A 26,279-nucleotide genomic window follows, 5' to 3' on the forward strand; every position below is an offset into this window, starting at 1 on the left:
CCTATGATGCAAATTTGCAAAGAAAACAGCATGTGCATCAAAATAAAATGTTTCCAGCAGTGCAATTCGAGTTCTAAGCATCCCAGAAACTATTCAGAAAAGTCAAACATGACTTATAAAAACACCAGTATAGGCTTTTAAGGCCTACAAGTAAAAAACTACATTTTCCGCGAAAATGGCGGAAGTCTGTTTCAATGTGGGAAGTGTTACAAACAGCTGATCGGATCGGCAAAGCCTGTTTCTGGAAAATGTTTTTGTTCCTGCAAGCGCTTTTTATGCAATTTTTGCAAAGCTATATGTGGAAGGAAACCGTGACCTAGGACAAGCTGATGGCATGAGATGTAAGTACAACTCCTCTGGTTTCATATGCAAAAACAATTATTGCGCTAGCTTATGCGGTTCCAGTTCTACAGGGATTTAAAAATAGTTACACAAAACGGCTTTAAAGGCTTAACAATAACAATGTATTGAATAATGACTTTAAAAAATAATATAAAATAGTGTGCAAATACTGATAACAGTGCGAATGTTTGCAATATAAGAAATAAATGAACAATGTAAACATCTATGTTTAGTGAACTTTGCAGTGTTGCTCTGTGGTGCAGCTACTACACCGTAGCAAAGTTTACACACTATGTCTACTTGATCCACGTCTGACTCCGTGAACCCATAATGTTTCCACACCACTGAAGTTTTTGGGGGTTTTTTTTACCTCTCTTTTCAACCAACGGCAGTCACTCTCCTCTCCAAATAACTTCTGCTTAGCTTTCCGAGCTTCCCTTGGGTCCTCTTAATTGTTGTGACACGTGTTCGAAATGCAGAGAGGTGCGCTCGATTTGTCACACGGAGCAGCGCGAGAGTAAAGCACAAGGGAGGGGCTAATAATCGGCTCAGTCATTTTTAATGATCGTTGAAAGCCCAGATCGTAATCGTGATTAAAATTCGATTAATTGAGCAGCCCTACCTGTAGCTCATCCAGGGGAACACTGAGGCATTCCCAGGCTAAGAGATGTAATCTCTCCAGCTTGTCCTGGGTCTCCACTGAGGCCTCCCCCTAGTAGGATACATCTGGAACACCTCACTCAGGAAGCACCCGGGCTTGACTCTAACTGTAGGAGTTTATCTTACAAAGTTTTATTCCTGGTCTCCAATATACTTAGTTTAGTTTGTGGACAAGCCACGTCATCTTTGGCCCAAGGTAATTGTAGCTCGGCCTGTAACACCCATTCAGATCAGTCCCTTATCCAGTTTGGAGAAAAACTTAGACTTTGTGGCTTTTATTGCTATAATACAGTACATATTTCCAAACCTTCTTCCATACGTGGTCCACAATTGACTTTTGCATGTCGTAATTGGGTTTTTGGGCTAAAATGCTAGGACCAAAGTTGGTTAGCTTCAGCTGCTTGCCTGTTTTTCTTGCTTGACTTGCAAAGGAAAGCTTTTAAGTACCTGTAATGCTCACAGTCACACTTGCTAGTTGACTATTACTACTATTAATTATTAATCCTTTTAGATTAAATACTGATTAGTTTTTAAAATATCTGTGGAACCAGGCAACTTAACTGAACTGTAGTTTGGATGGAAAGTTAACGAATTGGTGAGATTAATGTTAAAGTACTGGTACTAATGTTATAAATTATTTGGTACTAGTTATTTTGTTTTTCTGTACAGCTTTGGTCAACGTTCCTGTTGTAATTAAATTTGCTATATAAATAAAAACAATAAAGTGTTTATACTCTTACTTGAGCAAAAAAATCGGCTGAAGTTTCTGCACGTACTGCGTTGAATCTCTGAATCAAATAACCGTAATAATGTTAAATGTTTTAAAATGTTTGTTAGCCAAAAACAAATCCAGAACATAATGGTTTTTCATTACTTTGTAAATCAGGTTTAAGTGGTTTTACTTTTATACTTTGACTGCTGTGATGCTCTGTTAGATTTACACACAGCCTAATTTTTTTCCCTTGATCTCACACACACACTCTGTCGCACACATTCATCATAGGCCAGATTTTTCCACTCCAGAGCCAGACAGCAACTGGCTCGTCGTCCTTGTTGCTCATTTTTCATGTCAGTCTTTTCCCTGCAGAGAGCATCACTGCTGGGATTCTCTCACATGAACAAACAGGCCTTTCAGTCTTCGCCTCTAAATATTTTAATTTCACTGGCCTCTTTTGACTTGGCCCTGCTCTGAATGAGTTGCTGGTGTATGTTTCTGTTTTGTGTGAATGTCTGCATGTTTTTGGACAGTAAATATGTGTTGAGTGAGGTATGACAGCCTAAATATCCAATTTTCTCCAACCTTTGAGAGTTCTTTGCAGTGATTTTGGGATCATGAAGCGTTTGATTCATCACTGAAAGTGTCTGCAGCAGTTTGTGGAGACTTTGCCTCATTATTTGTGCCCAAAGATGTGCTCAAAGATGTGCTCTTTGGGCACAGCTCTCACTGAATGAGCTTCTTTAATATATTGAATTATTGTCAGTCATGGTCATATTTGGATGCCTAGACTTTGAAAAAATACAGTTATAAACAAGAGGTACCATGAAAAGCAAAATACATCAGTGTTATTTTTCACATTGTTTTTTTTTTTTTTTTCAGACAGGTTGGCTAAATCATTGTCTTTATCTTGATAAAGAGCTACCTTTGTCATTTATTTGTCATCCCCTTTTCATTACCTATGGCCCCAGAGACGGAGGCCTAAAGACTGGTTTGCAATTATCTGGCAACCACCAAGAGCTAGGGGAAAAGGTTAGTATTGCCCAAATGTTTGGCAAGTGGTTCCTGTTAGTTGCTGTGGAATTTGCTAATGCCTGATTCACAGAGGCCTAGACCCCCTAGCAACTAATGGTCGCTAGGAAAAATGGTTGGCGAGTGATTGCTATTGGTTGTAGTGCTAAAAGACTTACTTTGAAGGTGAATGTTTTCTGTATCTAATTTTCGTTACACTTTTTCAGGTTTCCCTGGTAAATTAGTAAATGGTGAGTCTTTGGACACAAGTCAGCATCTTTCATGCAAATTATGGGTAACCACAGCAATCTGCTAGCAGCTACAGCAATCACATAGAGATTTTTGGTGCAGCACTTTTTATCCAACCAATTTCACAGTCCGCAACCTCCAGAAACTACTCACCAACCAGTCAGGGACTACGCATTTTTCCCTAGTAGCTGAAAGTTCCCAGGTGGTTGCTGACCAGTCTTTAGACCTGTGTGGCTGAGGTTTAAAGGGGAGGACCACTCAACAAGTCATGAATAGAAATCTATATCTGTTTAATTCTGAGACGATAACGATACTGAATTCCCTGTAATTCCGACCAAAAAGCCTGTCATGTTTGAGTTCACATAAGTTTCAGCTGTGTGATGGCTGTCATATCACTCTAGTTGTCATTGTAGTGAAGATGTAGGTAAGTGTACTTTTTAGTTTTTGATAATGTGAATTAGCTTGGCATTTGTTCATTGCTCTGGTGGGATGAGCCAGAATTTGATTTATGGTCAAAATTACTTCCAATGATTCTTTGGGACCCATTTTTTTAATGTATCCAATCAGCCAACTATTCATCAATGATAGGGCTTGAGTTGGGGTACAGCCTGGACATTACAAAAGCCCTGTTAATGAAAACGTTAATTATTATCTGCAGAACTTAAGAAACCTCTAGATTCAACTGAACAAAACACAACATTTTTTAAACCATTCACTAAGGCTTCTTGCCTGTTTTAACGAGCCAGGTCACAAATGTTTCTGTGTCAGCATGCAGTCAAATAAGATATTATTGTTATACACAGCTATTGGTGGAGTCCGTTATTTTTTTAGATAATATTTAACCAATCTGTCAGAAATCAACATGAAGAGAAAGTGGAGGACGCCGTTTTCTTATATTTTCCTGATATCACATTTGGGAAAACACAAAGCCCAAGTAGATCTCAGGTGGGCCAGACCAATAAAACCATTGGGTAATTTTTTCAAACCTCTGAAGAGGACTTTTCCAGGGAGTTGGACGGCTTTACCTGTCATGATTAATGAGCCTATACAGTAAGCAGAAAGATATGGATTGGATAAAACGTTAACCAAAGTAATACAGTTGTAAATGATTTCTATTTAAGTCTTTATTAATGAAGGTAGGGGATAATTTTGCTTTATGCACCCTGGGTTTTTATTTTATTAACAGTAATAACCTTGTGCATATAGTTTAAAAGGTGTAACAGGTCAAGAACAAAGACCAGGCAATTGGAAATATGTTGAAACTCCTGCTGAGACAAATTGATTTAGAACCGGAAAAAAAATCCCAGACCCACTGGATCAGGTTACATGCAAGAATTTACTTGCAAAATTTTTTCCATCTATGGCTTTTTGGTATTTAAACATTATTAGCAATATGTCAAATCAGAATCAGAAAGACTTTATTTATCCCCAAGGGGCAATTAACATACAACAGAGCAGCATAATGTTGATGATAAGGACAATAAGAACAGGCGATAAGAGTGAGATAATAAATGGGTCATGGGTTTTGTGAAAGTGAACTTTTACATTGTTGGTGTCCATTGATGTAGCTACTGTAATTGGTTTTTTCTTATTAGCTTTCTTTGAAAGGATCTACATTTATCTGTGGCTGTTGGCAAGAAGGTTGAGCTTTAAAAAGAAAAATCAAAAAAGTATAGGTCATTGAGCAGATTGTGGATGCAGATTTTGAAAATGAAGCATTGGCATACTTTGTGCTGGTGAGTTAATGAGAATTATAAGGAAAATTGAGATTTCAGTTAGCTGTTAGGGGATTGATGAGGGTTTTTGGATCTTCCATCCAATCAGGCCATGTCCTGTTCAATGACTCTGCATTTCTTCAGTGTATTTTCTGGGAACCTGAACTCCCTCTGCCCCTTCTGTTGATGGGCTCTAACCAGCTGCTTGCATTATCATGACCATTCACTTTATTCTGTGAAGGTTTTACAATGATATTTTAGATAAAAGCGATAAGAGGTACCTGCTGATACTTGTTGTGGCAGTTCCTGTTAGGTCAGTGCATCAAACGTTGAGGTTGTGACAAAACTATAGTACAGTCCTGATCAAAAATTTAAGACCACTTAAAAATGGGGGGGATCAGGGGAACACACAGGATGGTCCAAAAGAGTGATGTTATTCTCCTGGAAGAAGTCCATTGTCCTGCGGGCATTGTCCACTGTAGCATTGTCCTGTTGGAAAACCCAGTCATTACCACACAGACAAGGGCCCTCAGGATTGAGGATTGCTCTCTGCAACATCTGGACATAGCCAGTAGGCATTTGATGCCCCTGCACCTCCTGAAGCTCCATTGTTCCACTGAAGGAAAAAACACCCCAGAACATTATGGCGCACCCTCCACTGTGGCGTGTAGAAAACATCTCAGGTGGGATCTGCTAGTCATGCCAGTAACGTTGGAAACCATTAGGACGACCAAGGTAAAAAAAAAATTCTCAGCAGAGAATAAAGCTTTCTTCCACCTTTTAATGTCCCATGTTTGGTGCTCTCTTGCAAAGTCCAAACGGTCAGTTCTGTAGTGTTCAAGGCGACGAGACCTTTAAAAAACAAACAAACATCTTCAAAGCCCTTCAATCTCAGATGCCGTCTGATGGTTATGGGGCTGCAGTCAGCACCAGTAACGGTCTCAATTTGGATCGGGGATCGTCCAGTGTCTTGACGGACAGCCAATTGGCTCCTCCGGCTCAATGCTGGTGAAATTTTTTTGGGGTCTTCCACTTGACTTTTTCGGTCCATAATCCTCAGGATTGTTTAAGAAATTCCAAATGACTGTCTTACTGCGTCCCACCTCAGCAGCAGTGGTGCGCTGCAAGAGATACTGTTTATGCAGTTCAACAACCCGACCACATTCAGAAAGGGAAAGGTTTTTTGCCTTTGTTATCTGAATATCATGACAGTGTGACTACCTGATAGAAAATGACAATGAATCCACACTTTTGCACAGATTTGTTGTTTTAAAGGCATGTGGTCCTAAACTTCAGCAGCTGTAAAACAGCCTGTTTCAGTTTAAGCTTTGTTTTCAATAAATTTCACGCTCAAACATTTTTTGTCTCACTCACATTTCTTATTGTTGCATGTTAAAGCTGTACTTGGAGCCTCGTTAACATCCAACCATGCAAAATATGATTTTTTTTTTTGCCATTTTTCAAGTGGTCTTAAACTTTTGATCAGAACTGTATTTATTGGTGTCCCATGATGCTGTTTGATGTACAGTGGAAGCTGAAGAGGAGGGAACGATAGAGGTGTAGATGTGTGATTTAAATTTGTGGTTCTTGGATTTAAAATATTTGAACTGTAGACAGAGAAAGCAGATTTATTCCCCCAGGCAGTGCATATGTTTCTGAGAAGGAGATTTATAAGATTTACAATCTTTTCAGAAAAATAAAAGGGAGAGGGAAATGTGTGTTCAGCAACTTTTAACTTACAAAGTCTTGTGAGGAGGAACTACTAAAACTGGAATGGAAGATTAAAAGATAATATCAAAAACATGAGGTGGTTTGATAATCCTTGTGAGAGTATTACATCATCAATTCAGGCAGAGGCAGGTGATTGGAAGTAATTAGCAGAATCTGTAGAAGGGACGATTAATGATAAGTATGAGAATTACTTTTTGCGCAGTTTTTATGGATACAATCTTCTAAATACACTTTAGTCATTATTAAAACATAACAAAACCAAGAGCACAGAGCTCAAAAAGAATAAACACAGGAAATTTCAGGAAATACAATGTCTCAGAAAAAATGTATTAGTCACAACACAATTTCAGAAAGCACCCCATAAATGAAAAACAACAAACTTAAAATGTATTTTTTTTAAAACAAACAATGAAACTCAATGTTCCCTTTCAGTCGATTCACTCGGTACAAGACAGTAAGTATGGGATATCATGCCCTCGCGTGTCCTGGCTAAAGAAACCTTTATTCACGCCTTTAAGGCAGATGACGTGTGATGACACGCGCACGGCCCTGCCTGCACATATAGCCGCTGTCATCACAGTCATCCCTCAGTTCTTACGCTCTTCACCTCACTGAGAACACCTCTGCTGAGTTGGGCTAGCTAGCTGCTGCTAGTTAGCTCCGTTGTCTGCCGACTTGAACTTAGCTTAACTGCCCCTGTTGGTGTTAGCCTCCACTGCGCAGTTGGTGCGTAGGCTGCCCATGGAGCGATAATTTCAAGTTTTCCTGTGCAGCGTTTTGCTTTGCGTTTTGGAATGAACTCCAAACCGAAGCGAGCAAAGCAGAAATCTTCTGTTCGCCCCTGTTCTCAGGGATGCGGTTTCTCTTTGCACAACAGCGACCAGCACGATGCCTGCCCTGTCTGCCTGGGGATTTTCCACGCTAGGAGAGTGTTGACGGAGCCCGAAGCCTGTGCGTTTTGTCGCCAGCTCCGGCACTTGACCCTGGAAAGATGGGTGACGTTTGTGGAAAAAGTGCTGGGACGCTCGGCTGTTGCACGGCATGACCCTCTCCTTTCCGAGTCTGGTGCCCCAGCTTCATCCAAGTCTGAAGACAAGGATTATCCGGTCGATGTCCCCGCAATTAGCTGGGCTGACCACATGGAATATGTTGACGGGTTAGCCGATGACAAGCCGGAACCATGCAGGAGCGCTGACGGGCTTCAGCCTGGGTTGAAGCCCGCCAGCGCTCCCCAGGAAGACGATGACGTGCTGGACATCGGCCTGGACATGCATGGTTTGTCGGAGGATGAGCAGGAGAGCTCATTGTCGGTCCAAGATGCTGCGGCTGCTGCACCGGTCGGCCACGATGACACCTCTCTTTTCTCCCTGTTTCGCTGTGCTGCTGAGAAGCTGCAAGTGGACTGACCCTCTCCTCTGCCAGCTCAGAAGCCGTCATGGTTTGCGGGTTTTTGGAAATATGCTCGCTTTCCAGCCGCGCACGTTTGTCGGAGCACAGAGTGGCCGCGTTTCATCGTTGCCTCGCTCAGTTTCAGCTGGGACGCAGACTGCGTTTCCAGACAATATTACGTTTCTTGGGCAGGATGGCATCTATGATCGCCGTAATGCCACTTGGACTGTTAAAAATGAGAGCATTTCAACGCTGGACTCTCTCTCACCACCTGTGTGCATCAGATCAGGAGGCTGCCGGTAACCGCGTCTTGCATGCTAGCTCTCTGTCCCTGGAGGGAGCTCGGGCTGCTGCATCAGGGCTCTCAGATGCTTCCCTAAGAGGGCGGGGAGCGCTGTGCGAGAGTGCATCAGTGAGAGGGATCTGGTCAGAAACCCAGCGCGAGCTGCACATCAACCACTTAGAGCTGTTAGCAGTGTTCTTAGCTCTAAAACATTTCCATCCAGTCCTGGAGGGCCAGCATGTCTTAGTCAGGACGGACAATTCAACAGTGGTGTCTTACATAAACAGGCAGGGAGGAACACGCTCTCTTCCCCTGTTGAAGCTGTCTTGCTCTCTGCTGTTATGGTGCAGTGTGGGGCCGGACCTTCTCTCCAGGGGGGGTCCTCTGGAGAGATAATGGAGGTTACACCCTTTAATAGTGGCTCAAATTCAGGAACTATTTGGCAAGAGGCAAATAGATCTTTTTGCTTCCAGGGAAAATACTCACTGCCCCCTGTTCTTCTCCATAATCGACATGTGGTCGATTATGGAGACCATTGTGGGCTTGGACGCGCTAGCGCACCAATGGCCAGACGTGCTCCTGTATGCATTTCCCCCAGTGGAAATGATATCTCCAGTTCTAGAGAGAGTGCATCGGCATTCCCTCTCTCTGATTCTAGTGGCCCCTTGGTGGCCCACAAGGTTATGGTATGCAGAGATAATCAGCCTGCTAGCAGCGAGTCCTTGGCAGCTTCCTCTCCGCAGGGACCTCCTCTCTCAGGCAGGAGGAGAAGTGGTTCATCCGCACCCGGATCTGTGGCGCCTTCATGCTTACCTGCTGAGAGGTTAAACTTGATTGCTAAGGGTTTGCCACCTAGTGTGATAGCGACAAGCTAGGGCCTCATCTACTAGAGGCTTGTGTGCTTACAAATGGTGAGCCTTCGAGCAATGGTGCCAGGACCGCCACACTCTCCCATTTCAGTGCTCTATTGTGGATGTTTTGACATTCCTGCAGGAGCTGCTGGATAAGTGCCTTTCATTTTTGACAATTAAGGTTTATTTAGTAGCTATATCTGCTTGTCATATTGGCTTTGACGGGGTGACACCAGGTGCACATCCCCTTGCCATACGTTTTCTAAAAGGGGTTCGCCAGCTTAGACCCAAGCTTAAGTCCAGCGTCCCTGCTTGGGACTTGTCTTTGGTGCTGGAGGCTGTTATAGCCCCCCGTTTGAACCCATTGAGTCTGTGGATATGAAATTTCTTTCATATAAGACTGCATTACTTCTCACTTTGGCTTCAGCAAAGCGAGTGGGTGACCTTCATGCGCTGTCTGTGCATCCCTCCTGCACACAGTTCTCTCCTGATGGCCACAAGGTCATATTGCGTCCAAATGCTGCCTATTTTCCCAAGATCATTCCTGCATCTTATAGCTCAATGGAGTTCAGTTGTGGAGCTTTTACTCCCCTCCTTTTGCATCTGAGGAGCAGAGGAGGATGCATTCTCTTTGTCCAGTGCGTGTGCTACGCATCTACATTGAGCGCACTCAGGATGTGCGCTTATGTCAACAGTACATTTGCATAATGATTTAATAATTTATAAGATTGGGGAAACCTGCAGTCAGCTGAGACTGAAGAAGTCACTTGGATGAGTGATGAAACGTTTCTCCCACAAAACGCTACGTCCAGATGAACAGAATCAACTTTTGGAGATTTAATTACCTGGATGATTGAGCATGCATCAAGACGTACACACAACAACCTTTTAGAAATGTGTCTTTTAGAAATTTTGCACAAGAATGACAAAAAAACCCCTACAGAAAACAGAAAATTAGCATTTAACTTGGAAGATGGAAGATGCTGGGCCTTTTTCTGTTCTTAAACATTACTACAAGTGTTTGGTGTTGAAGGCATTGTTCTTCTCTGTTTCTGTGCTGCTTTCATTTTAAGCTGAGTTTGAAAAATTAACCTAAAGGTTTGTTGTGTTTTTTGAAAAGTCATAAGAGCCACTCTACCAATATGATTAATATGCTGTTTTAACCTACAGTGTTAAAATTATTTGCCAATAAATCACTTTAGAACTGAGCATAATCCAAACGTACAGTAATTTGTGTCAAATTATGTTGCACTAATTTTTAACTGTACAAATAGAAGGAAAAATATGCTCCATTTCAAGTGACCTTAACTACACTGCAACTGGGACCCAACAACTTGACCTCTTTTTAGACATTCGGAGCATCATGACATTCATCTATTTCCCCCCCCCCCCCTTTTAACTACCTTCAGCAAATAAAGAAATTTGGTAGATTAAAGTCATAACTGGAGGAGAAAATGGAAGACACAAAAGGACATGAAAATAATAAAGCTGAAGATGGAGTATAGTTAGAGGACTAAAAGTAGAGGGTGAAGAGAGGTAAAAGCCCTGATGTTAGGACTGTGATTGTGTGTGTGTGTCTGTGTGTGTATGACTGTGAGACGTGGCAGAACGAGGCCTAGCCAAATGGCAGATCTGTTCCATATGTTTCCTGGAGACAGAGAGCGAAAGAGAGAGAGGCAGTTCCCCTCTACCCCACCCACAGCTCATGGAGTCTTTATTTAAAAAGACAAAACAGACCAGAAGCAAACCATCCATATCCCTACTGTACTTCAGTTTAGGCTAATTTTCTTTAAACTATAGATAATAGTTTCAGGTAAAGATGGAGGTGACGAGTTCACTCGGCAGGTGTTGGATATCTGGGAGTTTGCAGGAACTGTTGCTCCTTAAACTCCCAGAGAAGCTGAGAGAGAAAAGAAAAGATACAGCCTGTCATGCTTTTCACTCTGGTTTGATCTCATTTTTCACTGCCATATTCAGTCATGTTGCTTATTTATCGCATCTATATATACAGTAAATAGGGAATCTGGAGTTCTGCAGGACCTGGGCACCTTCTAGTCACTGAGTCATGTGTCTGTCCAATGCGCTATTGTTATTGCTACTAAAGGTGGTTCTACAAGCTGTTGAATCATGGGGTGTATAGTTTTTCACATGTTCCTTCTGCATGTTGGTTTTATTTTTGTTAAATAAGTAATTAACATTATTTGAAATGTCATGTTATTCATCCGAGGTTCAATTTAAATAATTTTAGAACCTACTATCGTCCAATCTCTTTCTTATTATGTTTTTATGTAAGAGCTTGAAAGTGTTTGGGGTTTCTTTGTTTTTTTGGGGGGGTTTTGGGGTTTTTTTGGGGGGGGGGTCCACATGGCTGTGTTTAACTTGTCAAATAGTTTTTGTTAGCAGACCTGGAATGCAGAACCTTTTATGTCTGCAATCAACACAATATTTTGAAAAACCTTCCATGAAAACCCAATAGAGGGGGCACTTTTAAAGCCTATATCTTCATCTGTTAAACAAGACTAAAAATCCAGAATTTGGTTGCTAACAACAAAAGTGTCCATAGGGGAAAAAAAAGAATACAGCGAAACGTAAATCAGGAACAAAACAAACTCGTGGTTTGAGGCAAGCTGCTATAACCACCAAGAACAATAATAAACATAAATACAGAAATATAAAGTTACAAGCTTGTTAAAGGCATACGTTACTCAGAGAAATAAACAACAACAAATATACCACCCACCTACTGTGTACAGTGGGTTTATTAAAAACACAGCCCAGCACCACTGTGCACTTTGACGCTTGCTGGTGACGATTTTCCTTTTTAAAATTTTAGTCCCACGGTTGGAAAATTCACTTATCACAGCTGGAGAGTGGATAGAGCAGAAACAATAACAACAATAATACTATCCAAAAAAAAGTAAAATACTATACAAAGATACTTATTTATTTCTTAATACATGATTATATTTCTTAAGTTAGCTAAAGCTATCAAATACTGACTACACCACTTTTAATATGCTGTACTTCATGATTGTTTACAGCTTGTTGTGCTGCCCCCAAGTGGCCTCAGTTGTTGCAGGTTTAAGCAGTGTAGCACTCTATGGTGTAATTTAGACACTTTTTTGGTGCATAGTAGGGCTGCACGATTTTGCATAAAATGAGAATCACGATTCTTTGGCTTAGAATTGAGATCATGATTCTCTCACAATTTTCTTTTCCAATATAAATATTTATTGCACTTATTAACTGCACATTAACTTCGTAACAGTTGAGACTTAACATAAAAACAATAAATAAAACATAAAAACAATAAATAAACATAAAAACAACAAATGTCTCACATTTTGTGGTTGCCGCAAAATGTTGTACTGCTTGAAATTCCGTCTCCACCGTTGCTCGACACTGCGTGTATAGAGCAGGTAGTGCAACAATAGAAAAATAGTTGCGGGACGGCACTGTGTAGCGTTTGTCTAGGGTGTTGATCATTTTCCTAAATCCCTCGTTTTGCACAGTGTTGATCGGAGCCATATCTTTGGTCAGGTGATAAGTAATAGCCTCCGTAATTTCTTTGTGCCTGCGGGAGTTTGACGGGTATAGGGAAGCGCTGTATAAGGTTCCCGTTATTGATGTTTGGGTGGTTGACCGGGACGGATTTTCTCCTGTCACTTGCTCGTCATCCCTGACGTGCTCTCCGTTGTTTTTTTTCCCTGCCAATTTTAGCATCACACGGCACAGCTTCTGTATCATGTGGTATAAGGCTCCGCCCTTGTCATTTGTTGAGCAGGAAGAGTGAGCGCTTGTTTTCATGCAGATTATGTCCCGGATCAAAATGCGGTGCAGTCGTCATCATCTTTTTTTTTTTTATCGTTGTCATTTGGAAATGAGATGGCACATAAGTATGAATCGAGATCGCGATTTTCTAACGATTAATCGTGCGGCCCTAGTCCATAGTATAGTTTTAGGATGTACTGTTATGTCTGCCACTTTAAGTACATTGTCAGGAAGATCTAAACAAATTGGATTATTGCCATAAATAATTTATTTTTCTTGGTGATGATGTACGAGTTGATAAAGCCACTTTGATTTTATTTATTAAGGTTATGGTGGTGACCTTATGAAACCTTTACTGATATGTTGCTCTTCCTCTTCCATGTTCACGGAGTGGACAAAATATTAAAAGACCTTACCTTTTGTATCTGATGCAACCCAATACAAGAGTATACATTGTCCTATAGTCCTGGATCAGGCTTGCCACACCCTTAAGAGGCTCCATTTTAACAGATGTCTTGTCCTTCCTTCAATTTTGTGGCAATGATGCACAGGATGTCTACAATTTCCATCTCAGTGATGATACAGCTAAACATTAGGTCTAAACATTAACTCTTTGGCATGAATAGTTACTGTGTTGTACAGTGCTGATAAAATGCTGTAGCAAGCAGTTTTAAATGTACAATGGAAAAGTGCTTTTGTAAGTTAAATGTTGCATAAAAGGAATGATTAGAAGATTTACAAGAGCTGTCAGGCTTTCACTTTTTCCCGAGTCTGGCCCTTTGGAGACATACTTTTTTTTTTAAAAGTAGTGGTAGACTTGGCTGTAATGGCAGAGAACATAAAGAACAAAGAAAACTTTTGTCAAATTAAAATCTGGTTCTGGATTCGTTTCCAGACCTCCACTGACACGGAGAGAAATGCCTCTAACTTTTTATTGTGCAGTGACATCTTCTGGAGAATAAATGTTGCTGCTCTTTATCAGCCTCATGTTAGATAAACTGGTCCAAGTATCAGCATTAGGCTGGATAATTCATTTTCTTGGTCCGAACTAATTGGTTTTGGACTAACTTGACAATATTTCATAATTAATGAAACAATCATCAACCTAAACTTTACAGCGCGTAGGTTAGAAGGGATTACCAAGATGTTTTGCTTAGAATCAGTTCTCAATTGCCCCTTGGGGATAATTAAGTCTTCTGAATCTGAATCTGAGAATTCGCTAGAAAACAAAAACAAACAATCTGATGAAGAGCAGGTGTCCTCGAAATGTCACCAGGCACAACAAATAAGGAATCTGGAGTTCTGCCTTGTGTGAACCGTTACTTCTTGTTCTTTGTCTCATCAGTTGGCAGCCATCTTGAGAGGGCACTGTGCAATTATTCGAGCATTTATTGTGAAGCATTATCTAAAAAAAAAAAAAAAAAAAAAAGTTTACCCCAAAGTAAATCTTTGAAAAGTTTTCCCTTGGAAGTGGGTAGTTACTTCTACCACACTTGTTGTTGTCAAATTCTCTGATACATTTCAAGGATTTTGGCATTTTTTGAGTGCCATGTCTCTAGTGTACAGAGACTCAACATTTGTCAATTTGCTAAAATTTTATTAAGGATTTTTTTCTTTCTTTTCCGTCTTAAAAATTTTAACTGAATAGTTTTATAAAGCTTGGGCGAAAATCCCTTTAAATGTTCAACATTTGCTAGTTTCTGATATTTTGTAGACTAAATGACATTCATAATGTTTAGTCAAAAATGTCTGAAGGCTGCAGTTCACACATAATTTTCTTGATGTTATAAATAAAATTGTATGTATTTTATATTATGCAAATATAACCAAACTATTATTATTTTTTATTTAAGTTTTATAAAAAATAGACTTTAACTTTCCTTGGTTTCATTTTTGAATATGTGTATACAGCTTATTTTCATTTGAAAATGAATTAATAAAATTCTAAGATTCCCAAATAGAAATGATAAATTCACCTATTTTGTTTTTTAAAATAAAAAGTCAAGACTTACATGTGGAGATGTTCCAGTTTTATTTAGCGACATCCTCAATAAATATAGCACCATTTCAGATCAGAGACCATTGGAAGAAACAGGGACATGGTTGACCATGAGATGTTCTCAGATATCCAGATTATGAATCCTCCTATCTTATTATTTTAAAATTAACTGTAGTTCACATGGATGCTATAGTTCTCTTAAACAGGGGTAAATTTATACATTAGTTACAGGTAATCAGTATATCCCCAGTCCTGCAGAGGACGTATTTGCCTCAAGACCAATGTATAATCCAGTCTGACATTAGGCTGTCAGCTTCTAAATAAAAACATAACAAACATGCATTGAGATAATGTAAAATATCCACAGACATGGGGCTTCAAAGTGACACTTCATCACTGTGTGCAAAGTGCACTTCATAATGCCAACACCACTGACCGTACAGACTTCTGCTGGAAGAAAAAGATATTTCAGTATAGGTGTAGCTGTTCAGCTCCTGTTAGTGGCCTCTAGTGACTCTTCTACGATAATTACAACATCTAATTTGAAAAAAAAGGCTTCTTCATAATACAAATAAAGTTTTTGTAAGTATTACAAAGACTTAAACACTTTTCTACTCTACATCTCATTAAACAATGCTTACGGTTTTAAAATTAGAAAGAAAATAATAAGAAAAAAAGAATCTCCTTTCTTTAAACAATACATGTACAGCATGTAATACCACTCGTATCATTGGGTGATTTTGCTCAAAAAGTGACCAGAGGGAGGCGCTTTATTCCTAAGAAAGTGTACAGAATAAAAGCTATAAGGCAAAAGCTAAACATCCTATCATGCACCTTACAAAGGTGAGCAGGGCGCTTGTTTTAAGATTTGATTGTAATGCTGTTCGTTCTGTGACATCCTTCTATTTCATGATGTTTGTAGCTGCTAAAAACATTTCCTAGTGTTATAACTTATGATATCATTTTCATCTTCATCAGGGTGTAAATGGTACTTTCATTCCCTGTGTGCTACAGGTTCAAATATACATCTTTCTAGTTTGTTTGTTTTTTAACGGTTAACCCTTTAATAGGAGAGTTTAATCTGTTTTTAGCCTATCAGAATTATTTCCAGCTATGTCCTTATTTTATCATTTCCCTCCACACTACTTTCTGAAGTTTCCAAGCTGTACACCCCTCCGTCCGGTCACGCAGCGAAAGGTTGCCGGCTGTATGGCCCAGTATTTAACAGGGTTGGCAAAGAGACTGATGCCAGTGTACAGGTTCTTCTTGCTGTCGTCCCTGATGGGACAGAAGTCGTTGATTCCCACACTGCTGATTTTGTTGCCATGGAGGAAAATTACCTGAACAGATGGACAGGATTTTGTGTTAGTTATTCTTCTGCTTTTTTTTTTTTTTTTTTTTACAGCAAACTACGCATGAGTAAAAGTTATGCGTTATTACTGCTTTATTGCTACACTGGAACCTCATAAACACAACCCAATAGGAGGAATGGTCTGTTAGGCATTACTTAATGACTCCAGGTTGCTAAGTTAAAGGAGTCTTGTCTTGCTTGGAAGGCTGAAATATATTCCTGCAAACATATTTTCCTTTTTTATTTACATTGTGACTGAGTCATTCTACAAGAACCATATCATGACTGTGAGACTTCTGCTCAAGCTACTCTTATATTGGAGTAGTGGTGGAAGCTCTCATGTTTGTTCCACTTACACATTAGCAGCTGTGAGTGTATATAAGTGGAAAAAAGTTACACCAGGATTATACTCGCTTGTGGACATGCACACAGACGGCTGCAGACACCACAGATGTTTAGTTTTTTTGCCAAACTTTTGGAGTACAAAACCTTTGGAGTACACCATGAGAACACATCCAAAGTACATGTCACATGTCATACTTCAACAAGTACTTCAACAAACAAGTCTCACAAATCAGCAGACATCTTAAAACTCCTCTAGGCACTAATTTGGGCAATTATTTTAGAGGATTATATACATTGCACCTTTAAGTTTAAGTAAGGAATTATTTTGTCAGAAAAGGGTTTTGAAAAAGTGCATTCCACCTGCAAGTTTTTTTTTCTTGTAGTGCAGTGACCCTCAAGTTCACTCATATGAAATAATGAAAATGCTCAGATTAGAGGAGAACCTGCATACTCAGGGACATATAAAATATAGTCTGCTCTCACATCCACATGCAAGAATAGGCTTGCGTAAAAAAGACACTGAAGGTAATAATGCCAAACAGGCCTAGACATCAGTCAGCAATTCTTTGGCAACCACAGAGTATAAGGGAGGAATGATTTTTAAAAAAAACAGTTGGAAAGTGGTTGCTGGGTCTCATTAGGTTGTCTTTGCTTTGGTTGCTGAAGATTTTCCTGTTCACCCATAGTTTGCATGGAAGACCCTGACCTGTTTGGACACTCACCAGTTACTCACTGAATAATATTGAAATAGTTGAAAACCGAATGGAGGTTTCTGGTACAAGTTAAGCTACTTTCAAGGTGCATGAAGAATAGCAATAGCTTTTTTACCAATTTCACCTACAGCCAGCTAGCAACCTCCAACAACTGCTCACTGATCGGTTGTTGCCAGGGGGTCAACAATGAGTCTCTAGGCCTTTGTCAATTTGGTCTAAAACATCTGTTGTTATAGTAAAAGGACGCTCACCCACAAATAAAGTTTGCACAGTTATGACTTACAGAGGTTTGAGTTGTGCTGCTAATTTTATTTACCAAAGTCGCAGCATTGTGACAGTGTCCATATCTCACCTGTAGGTAGCGCAGGGAACTAAGGCCATTCGGGACCTTTCTCATACGGTTGTTGTCCAGGTAGATCTCACGGATTTTCGGGGTGTTGGCAAGGCTGCCATTTTCTACATACTTGATCTGGTTAAAAGCTAGTCCTAGCCTGTAAAATTAACAAGTTATTAAGATATAGAAGCTTAAAAAAAATTTAACATCTTGCATAATTGCTTAATATCGGTCTGTTGTTCCTAACTTATGGTGCCCTGGTGGTGCAAGATTGCAGGTGGGAACTAGAATCAGTCTTTAGGAAATCATTAGTATCATGCTGTGGAGTGAAAACACTATAAATTGTGACAGTGTTTTTTTTTCCTTTTAATTCTGGTGTCAGTTTTATTTCTGAATGTTTGAGTAAACAGTCACCAGTGTTTACAAATTTGTTATTCCTGTTGATTGAAAAGTTAAGTTAATCTAACCAAAAGCATGAAGGAGAAATCTGTGTTAGTGAAGGATGTCTTTTAAAAAATCAGCTTTTAGGTTAAAGGATTGGTGGTTTTCACCTCTGCAAGTTTTTATATCTGATGAAGTCTTCTATTTCCACCTTAGAGATCTTGTTGTAGTCCAGACTCAGTTCTGTAATGGAGGATGGGAAATCTGGAAGACACAACATACAGTGATTATAAGCAGTGTAAGTAGCACATTAAGATGATTTATTTCTTATGATCTTTTGTAATGATTTGACAAAAAACTTATCAAATTACATCATATTAATTGAAGTTAGTGGTTTTACGGCTAACTTTACTGTGTAGCTAGGTCCCAGTGTGTAAAACTGTCAGTGTATGAGGAGAAAGAAAAGTGTAAAAGCTTTTAAAATGAATTGTTTAAAACAGTAAAACATAACATGAGTGATATCCTACCTTTTGGTATGGAAGTTAGTTTGGCTTCCGCTATACCGATATACAGAGTCGACAGGCCATTAAAAGCTCCTATCTCAATTCCACTGTTGGTCAGAGGGTTGGCCCCCAGCTCTATTTGAGTAAGCACAAAACATCAGGTTTTATTATTAATGATTCATTATTTCAATAGAGAACCTGCATCAAGTAAAGTACAACAGATCTATTGTAATGACATTCTCATCTGTTGCTCTTGGAGATCTGTACAGCTTTGTTTACATTCTCTATAAATAGAATTAATCAATAAGCCTGGACAGCTTGCAAAGTCTTGACAATAGTCTTCTAAATGATCTATTGATAACAAAATCTTGGCTTGGTCTGCATAAGGTCTTGAAGTGATTGTGTTACTGATCGTATCATTCTGTCGCTGCTGTAATGGCAGAACTCTTTGTCCAAATGAAGTGTTATGTCTGTTTTCCACTGGTCTTTTGAAGGTGATTTATTGGGTTTTCATTGTTTTCTGTCTTACAATACACACTGTTACAATGATGGGTGCTCCTATTAAACATGGTCAAAGTTTCAAATAATGAGGTCATGTGCATGTATAAATATTCTTGTGAGCCAAAAGCTCAAGCCTAAAGCTCCACCATATCTATGTGGACATATTCACATTCACCACTGCCTTTAGAGAACAGCTATAGTTAACCAGACAGAAGAACCTAAAAGTGGGTCTTACCCAACACATGAAGTTTCCTCAAGCCCTTAAATGCATCCTTCTGAATTCTGTCGATCTGGTTTTCATGAAAGCGGAGTTCAATGACATTGGGAGGCAAATTTGCAGGGATCTCAATCAGCTGGTTGTAGGACAGATACAGCAGTCTGAGATTGTCCATGTTTTTGAAGGCCTTTGGATGAATCTTAGAGATCTTGTTGTTGATCAGAAACAGGCCCTGTTTTAGGGAAAAGGGGAACTTTAATAGAGCTTTATAGATTCAAATTCAGTTTTGCTTCATTTCCTGCACAAAGTTAAAGAGTGGAAAGTTTGAAACAGCAAAGAATGAACTTTTCTGGCCAACATTAAACCTGTGCTCGGTAAAAGGTTTTCAACAAAGAACAACATATGCTTATGATTGAAAACATTTATGTTTTGCTCAAGTTATGTTGTGCTTTTTTTGTAGTGTACTACAATAGTGAGACTTGAATCGTCATGAAGACTTTATTACATTTAGAATCAATGAGCAGACTATGAAGTAAACAACATTCAGCACTATCAAGATGCTGGTCAGTTGCACTATTCAAGCACTGTGACTAACCACAATAATAGCATGAAGTTCTGGTTTTGTTCAGTGTTTTAGGCCTTGATGTGTTTTATTCTCAGCTGAGAAAACATTGTCTACAGATCAAAGATAAAGCTTCTCTCAGCAGAGTTTTATAAAAAGTAGCTCTTTTTTTCCTTGAAGGCTGCTCTTGGACTGATATCAGTGCATTGTTTCTCCCTATCTCATAGCTGTAACAGTTACAAGACAGCATGGTCAGTCACTGATATCCTGGGGCTGAATGTGACTCATTTTAAATTTCAGAACCAGGTCTGTTCTTGTTGCCTTAGTACTAATTTGTGCTGTTTTTTTGTCTTTGGTGTGTCTCAGTTTAAAGGTCTAGGGAGAACAAAAAATGTGGCCAGTTTTATTTCAAAAGACCTCATCAGCTGGACATTATATTATGTTTATAACAACAGTCAACTTTTCCCATATTGACCCATGAGTATTGTGGGGTTTAAACTGCAAATTACATACATAATTTATTTATTAGCAGAAATATTTACATTTATGGTTTATGGTTCTAATTGTTTTATTTAATGTGTCATTAGGTCTGAATTTATGTAGTGTTAAGTGTACCATTAACAATTAATGGTTACCAGATTTTGTACCGTACTGACTTAAGTGACTTTGATGTTTCATTTTGGCCTCTTAGGGCTTCACAATTAATCCAGTTTTAGTTTCAGGTACAATTTTGGCTCCAAGCAAATATGAAACCAAGCTGATAAGATCAAACCATTATTATGCTGCATCCTTTCTTGAAATTATGCTTCACTTTTGTGTTTAATTATGAACCCAGTGCAATATTTCATTTAAAATGCTGCATTTTCACCCCTTCTGACTTCCTGCCGAGCTGCAATGCATTTAGGTCAGGCATGATGGATCTCTTTGTGGTAATTTGTGATTTCATTATAGACAAAACTATCCATGATCATTACTTTTGGCATAATCAGAAGTTTTTGCATTGTATTAAGTGTAAGAAACTATGCAGTCCTGCCCTCGGTTTGAGCTATTGCAGCTTGGATTTTTCCTAATTCATGGAAACTTTTAAACAAGAGGGTTTACTGGGGGAATAACTGTAAATGTAAATGCTAAGACAGCATACCATCAAACCTAATAATATACCTATGAGCTTCACCTAACTTTGTATTCTTGGGTTATTGTACAACAGGACATTTGCAAATAAACAAAGGCCTCAGTCACAGAGGTCAGTTTAGAGTTCTACTCTGCCCAGCTTAGAGCAGAAGAGCTGTGCTGATGTGTGAATACAGTATGTTTGAGTCAGCTCTTTTAATCTTTAGTAGAAAGATTGGTATGTCCAGTTATCCAGCATTATTTTTAATGATGTAATGCATTCCCCTCCATGTGCAGTATATGAGCATTGCTAAAACGTGCATTCTTTTGTAGTACTTGTACATAACATATGGAGGATGCATAATGTGACTGGAACTTATTTGCTTATGTAGTTTGGTTTTCTAAGGTGGACTGATGCCATTCAGTTACTACATTTGCTTGTAACTAACTTGCCGGCATGCTTCTTCATATATTAGATGTTAACAGTAAGTAGTTCTGATGTTCAGTGCACCATGCGCAGGGTAAACTAGTTCTTAAAGGATGCCTTACATAAAGCTTGTTGAGGTCTTTAAAGTCATCCTGCTGGATTTCAGTGATATCATTGTTTTGGAGATCAATCATCACTGTGTCTTCTGGAATCTTATCAGGAACAGATATCAGACCTGTTAAGAAAAAAACATAAATGCGTATTTAAAGGAAAGAGTTGGATCAGAAATGATGGAAATAATTGGGGTTTTTTTTAACCGAGATACACATGTGAAAAAGAAATTGTTGTCTTTCTGATTATCCTAGGTCTCTGATAAAATATCAGTGGGTCATATGTCTGGGGTAATTATACCAAATAGTATTTCAGAAAAAAATCACAAGCTGCTGCTGCGTGTGCCAATAGTATATGAACGTTTGGTTAAAAAAATTTAAGTTATTGGAGTGATTGGCAGTGGACCCTTGGGTGTTTTCATAGCTTAATCCTAGTACCAAAGTATAAGAGAGCCCCACTTTACTGTAAGTTGGGCTTTTGGAGTTTAATGTACTGTAGTTCTTTAATGTACTTTAGTTCTAGAACTTTGACCACAAAACCAAATAGAAAATTTTAGTTTTTTGAAATGCTGGAAATGAAGGCTTTCCTGTTCCATTGGTGAGTTGTGTGTGAAAATTGTTTGGCTGCATTGCCCCTACATTTTAGAAAGTTCACATTAAATGTATATATGATGCCAAATTTCATCAGTGTCTTAACATTCATATATTTTGTTATATGACAACAGTTTAACAGTCAAATTGTTGTTAGTCCTGATCACTTTTTTAAATTCATATACTGTAATGCCTCCTGTAAACCCAAATCAGCAATGACTAAGTACTATCTCAGATATTCCTCTACAGTTTGTGGTCATGGTGATGTTAGTCATATATGCACCACCCAAATGTTGTTAATCAGCAAGGTTTAGGCAAGCATGTCTTACAAGATGTCATTAAGATTTTTTTTTAGCAATTAATGCTCAAGTGGATTTTGGAGACTGCTTTCAGTGGTAGATAAATCCTAAAACCTTGCAAGGCAGAGATTGCTGATATCCTTTTATAAAACTGATGTTAAAATAAATATTTATTTTAAAAAAACGTTTTCACATAGACAAATACAGCAACTACTACATGATTGCTGTTCTATTTTATGTATATGAGTGCCAGAAATAGAGAAGTAACTTAAGGCCAGACTAAACCATAGTCATATTTTTGTCATTGAATTTAACTGGAATAAACATAAGATTATCACTAGCCTTACCTATCATCTTATATGGCAGACTTAACATAGCGTTTTGAATTGAATGTGTTTTAGCACACTCCATGTTTCTAGTAACATAATATAACATAATGAGTTACTTCAGACTGAGTGTGTTCTAACCCTGGTCAGAGCACTGCACCACTCTGGGTGAGCAATGACAATGAGCTGGACAGTCCTCGTCATCGTAATCGTCGTCATCATCGTCGTCATCATCATCGTCGTCATCATCATCATTTGAATCCGACATCATGATTTCATGGATTTTTGTGTCATAGTTTTTCAGGTAGTCCATTACATTGATTGGTTGGTAGGGTTTGGCATTGCCTAGCGCCAGCAGGCAAAGCAAGAGGAAGATCCTCATGGTTTTATTAGAGTTGTGGTTAAACAGCAGCCAAGGAGAACTCTAGGAAAGACAGGATAAATGAATGAAAAAATGAATACATTTACAATTACAGTTGCATCGTTGCATCCATGGTTGTTCCACTGGTGATTTTTTTTTTTTGTACCTGAACTTTTATTTCAGCCTGAACAAAACTGAAATTCACATACCAGTTATTTTTCTCAGCTCACTTTGTATTTCTAGTATAGTGTAATAACTGAGTAAAATGGTGCCTGCTAGATTTGTTAACCCCTCTTACTAGTGTTCTTATCATCCTTGTTTAAAGTAACTCAAAGTGCCATGTTTAAGTAGTCCCCAGTGTGGAGGTTGAACTTGATAGCATCACAAGAAAACTTTATTAATTAATTACCAGAATAGAAAACAACAGAACAAAACAGTTCTGGCACAGTATAAAGCACACTTACAGGATATAGTATTTAGTTAGCTGAGAACTGTCTATTCCAACCTTTTTTTAATCTAGTGATCTATCAGTCTTTTCTTGACTACATTTTTACTTAAAAAAAACTAATGCAGCTAGTGCCACAGTTAGGAACCACTGTAATGTATAATTGCTGATCATTCTGACTGTTGTGCTGCAGTTTTTCCTGGGTTGTGTTTTTTCCTAAAAACAATCCAGTCAGAGCTTTATAGGAACCACCATTCTAGATTGTTGGTGGTGTTGGAGCTTTATAAAACTAGTACTAATTTCACCATACACATGAGCAGTCTTTAGTGCATGAGTTAAATTTCATTTTTACAGCTTGATTTAAGAATATTACTAAAACAGTACATTTGAAAGTGCATGTGGACTTCCTGGAGAGATCAATTTTCATAAGTGCTACCCTTTTTTTCTACCAGTGTTTCCATGGAGCTCTCAAAACCTCCTCTGGAAAGGACTTCTTGCAGCCAACATAAATGTTTCTCCAGCTCTCACCTATTCACCATCTGTGGTCATTCACAACATGATTTATATATCCTCCTCGATTACATATTCACATAACCAGCCGAGAGAGGCTGACATTGTCTGGTTCCGTGCTTCTGCTAATCTTGATGGATTCTGAGCCGTGCAGTTCAACGTGCAGTCCACCCACAAATATGTGGTGGTGGTCGAGCATCCTGCTTTGACAGCAAATACTGCACAGCACCGACCCCCTTCCTCTGCCCCCAGTCTGTCTGTGTTCCACATGTGAACATTTAGCCCAAAAAAAAAAAACAAAAAAAAACTATAAATACATCAAATGCTTCATGTATGCTTTCCAATTGTGCAGTAAGTTGGGAATAATTCTTCTTTGTTGTTGTTTTCTTTTCACTGAGTCAAACAACCATTGAAACCTTAGAAGTTTCATTAACTGCAGTCTGACTGGCGCAGCAAATATTTACATCTAAAGAGGCATTTCATAAGTATTCAAACCAGATGTCTTTCATTAGGACTCTCATAATCTTATTACCACTTACATTGAGAAATTATCTTTAATATCACTTGGTCTCAATTATTACATGTCTAGTCATGAAAAGGTCAGAAAATACTCGTCATTTTCCATTTCTAAACATCAGATGTCTTGTTCTCTTTGATCATCTGTCCTGAGTCTAAACATTCACTTTACAAACACCAAATCTAAAACTGAAGCTAAAACCAAAAGTCCTGGGCATGCTGATGATGATTTCAGAAATAATCAGTAAGAAATAGACACATTGACAGTCAACACTTAATTGATAGTCGGATTTATGCCTGAACCTTTTCTTTTTAATTTAGGGATTTTTAAAAATGTTGATACCATGGTTAGAGCCGTCTCCTATACATCTGGCATAGGAATTTTAATTAGAAACTATAAACTACCTTTTCCATGCATTTATGCATTTATTATTGGTACCATGACCGTATTTTGTATTTTTTGTCAAATGAGCAAAGACCCCAAGCAATGCATAAATGTATTACTCTTCTCAGTATAAAGCCTAAAACTAGACTGGTCTTTCAACATGAGACATATAAACTTAACTTCACTGTAAAATGATCTAAGCACAATCTTATTGCATGCAAGTAAGTATTTATCAGTATCAGGATGCCCTGCCATAGCCATCAGCAGTTTAAATTAAAATTGGCAGATTAGAATTTGCAGCCTAGTAATTTGGCTCTACCAAAACACCTCTAGTAACTTTAAAGGTAACAACAGAAGTCTTGCTAACTGACCACAGTACCATTAGCTTGCTGCATTAGAAATATGAATTGGTGTTTTTATAAACAAGAAATTAATCCAGGGTGTGTCCTACCTCAGCTGTCAGGTGTGTTTATGTCCTGGTTTAAACCCCACACAGTGAGCAGAGCAGCAGCAGGGTCCAGCTGGAAGGCTGAGAGTTGGATCCTCAGTCAATACATTCCCAGTGAACGAAGAACAGCATCACCCTTCCTCTCCGGGAAAAAAAAAAGGGGGGGGGGAAGTGGTCCCCTGAACACCCCCACCAACGGAAAATTTCCACTGGTAAGGGTGAGAGGTTCGGTTTTAGTAAAGAGCTCTTGATTCTCTGAGTGATCACACCATCTGTAGGCCTGTGGGACTAAGTTTGAAAAGGCATTGTTAAGAGTTTAGTCATGTGCTTTTCATCAGGAGCTTTGAAGTAATGCCAGAATAGTTAGATTCAGACTCCTGTATGCTCAAGTCTTTATATATAGAACATACTGGTAGGTCTGTCACCTCCCCTCCCTTCTCAGCCACATTAACTGTTTTACATCAGTGTGAATGGTTTCTTCTCTGAGGCACGTTGGCACTGGGTTAATAAAGGATAGTACAACTGTACAGCTGCTGTAGCGGTTTCGTTTGTCTAATTGAAACAACAGGGTGGAGTTGAGCCTGCCCTCTCAGAGATTTTAGGGTGATGGTGAAGGACTGGTAGACAGTTCATTTAGATCAATATTACTGAAGACTAGCGATCAGAAAATTTGAGGTAAACATGATATAAGAACACAGCAACAGTCTCTGAATATAGTTTACCCATAGGAAGTGGAAATGCATTTATACACTTTGGAAGAATATATCATATTATCAAAGTGGCTGAAGTATTTTATTTTTAAGCAAACAAAAGAAATGTTTGGCACTCAGTTTTCATTTTTGTGCACAAAAGTACATTTATTTGGCAGATTTACTTGTATTTAAACTGTAGAGATAAGTAGAAACATAACTGTTGTGCTTTGCATTTTTGCAAAGCTGCTGTCATGTCTGAATAAAGGTGTAAGGAACAGTTACATAACAAACCTTATGATATGTCTAGACCTTTTCTGTCTTCTTTCTAGAGCCAAAACTTTTTGGAAAAAAAGAACTGAGAACAATTTCCGTTATATCAGCCCACAGGCAGATGTCCACAATTCTAAACAACTTGTTAAGGTGTATTACTCTTTGG

The 26,279-nt window shown here is 38.8% G+C and overlaps 2 protein-coding genes across 3 annotated transcripts in view; one reads left to right on the plus strand and one right to left on the minus strand.

Moving 5' to 3' along the window:
* cenpp (centromere protein P) overlaps positions 1-26,279 on the plus strand; it is a 113,348-nt gene that overhangs the window by 53,897 nt on the left and 33,172 nt on the right. The gene's annotated exons all lie outside the window — the stretch shown is intronic.
* Positions 14,731-25,520, minus strand: aspn (asporin (LRR class 1)). The gene is made up of 8 exons (XM_082534764.1): positions 25,155-25,520; positions 22,628-22,910; positions 21,283-21,395; positions 19,080-19,293; positions 18,368-18,478; positions 18,011-18,104; positions 17,478-17,616; positions 14,731-16,056 (listed from the first exon to the last, which is right to left on the minus strand). Exons 2-8 carry the CDS (start codon positions 22,866-22,868, stop codon positions 15,859-15,861), a joined length of 1,110 nt encoding a protein of 369 aa, XP_082390890.1. The 5' UTR covers positions 22,869-22,910; positions 25,155-25,520; the 3' UTR covers positions 14,731-15,858.

The sequence above is a fragment of the Aulonocara stuartgranti genome, assembly GCF_965226115.1.
Source record: "Aulonocara stuartgranti genome assembly, chromosome: 5".
Classification (NCBI taxonomy): domain Eukaryota; kingdom Metazoa; phylum Chordata; class Actinopteri; order Cichliformes; family Cichlidae; genus Aulonocara; species Aulonocara stuartgranti.

Coding starts and splice junctions, on each gene's coding strand:
- aspn (XM_082534764.1), bottom strand. CDS start 22,868: ATGAGGATCTTCCTCTTGCTTTGCCTGCTGGCGCTAGGCAATGCCAAA. Junction 18,479..19,079: donor GAGGAAACTTCATGTGTTGG/GTAAGACCCACT, acceptor TTACTCAAATAG/AGCTGGGGGCCAACCCTCTG. Junction 18,105..18,367: donor ACTAACTTCCATACCAAAAG/GTAGGATATCAC, acceptor TGTGTCTTCCAG/ATTTCCCATCCTCCATTACA.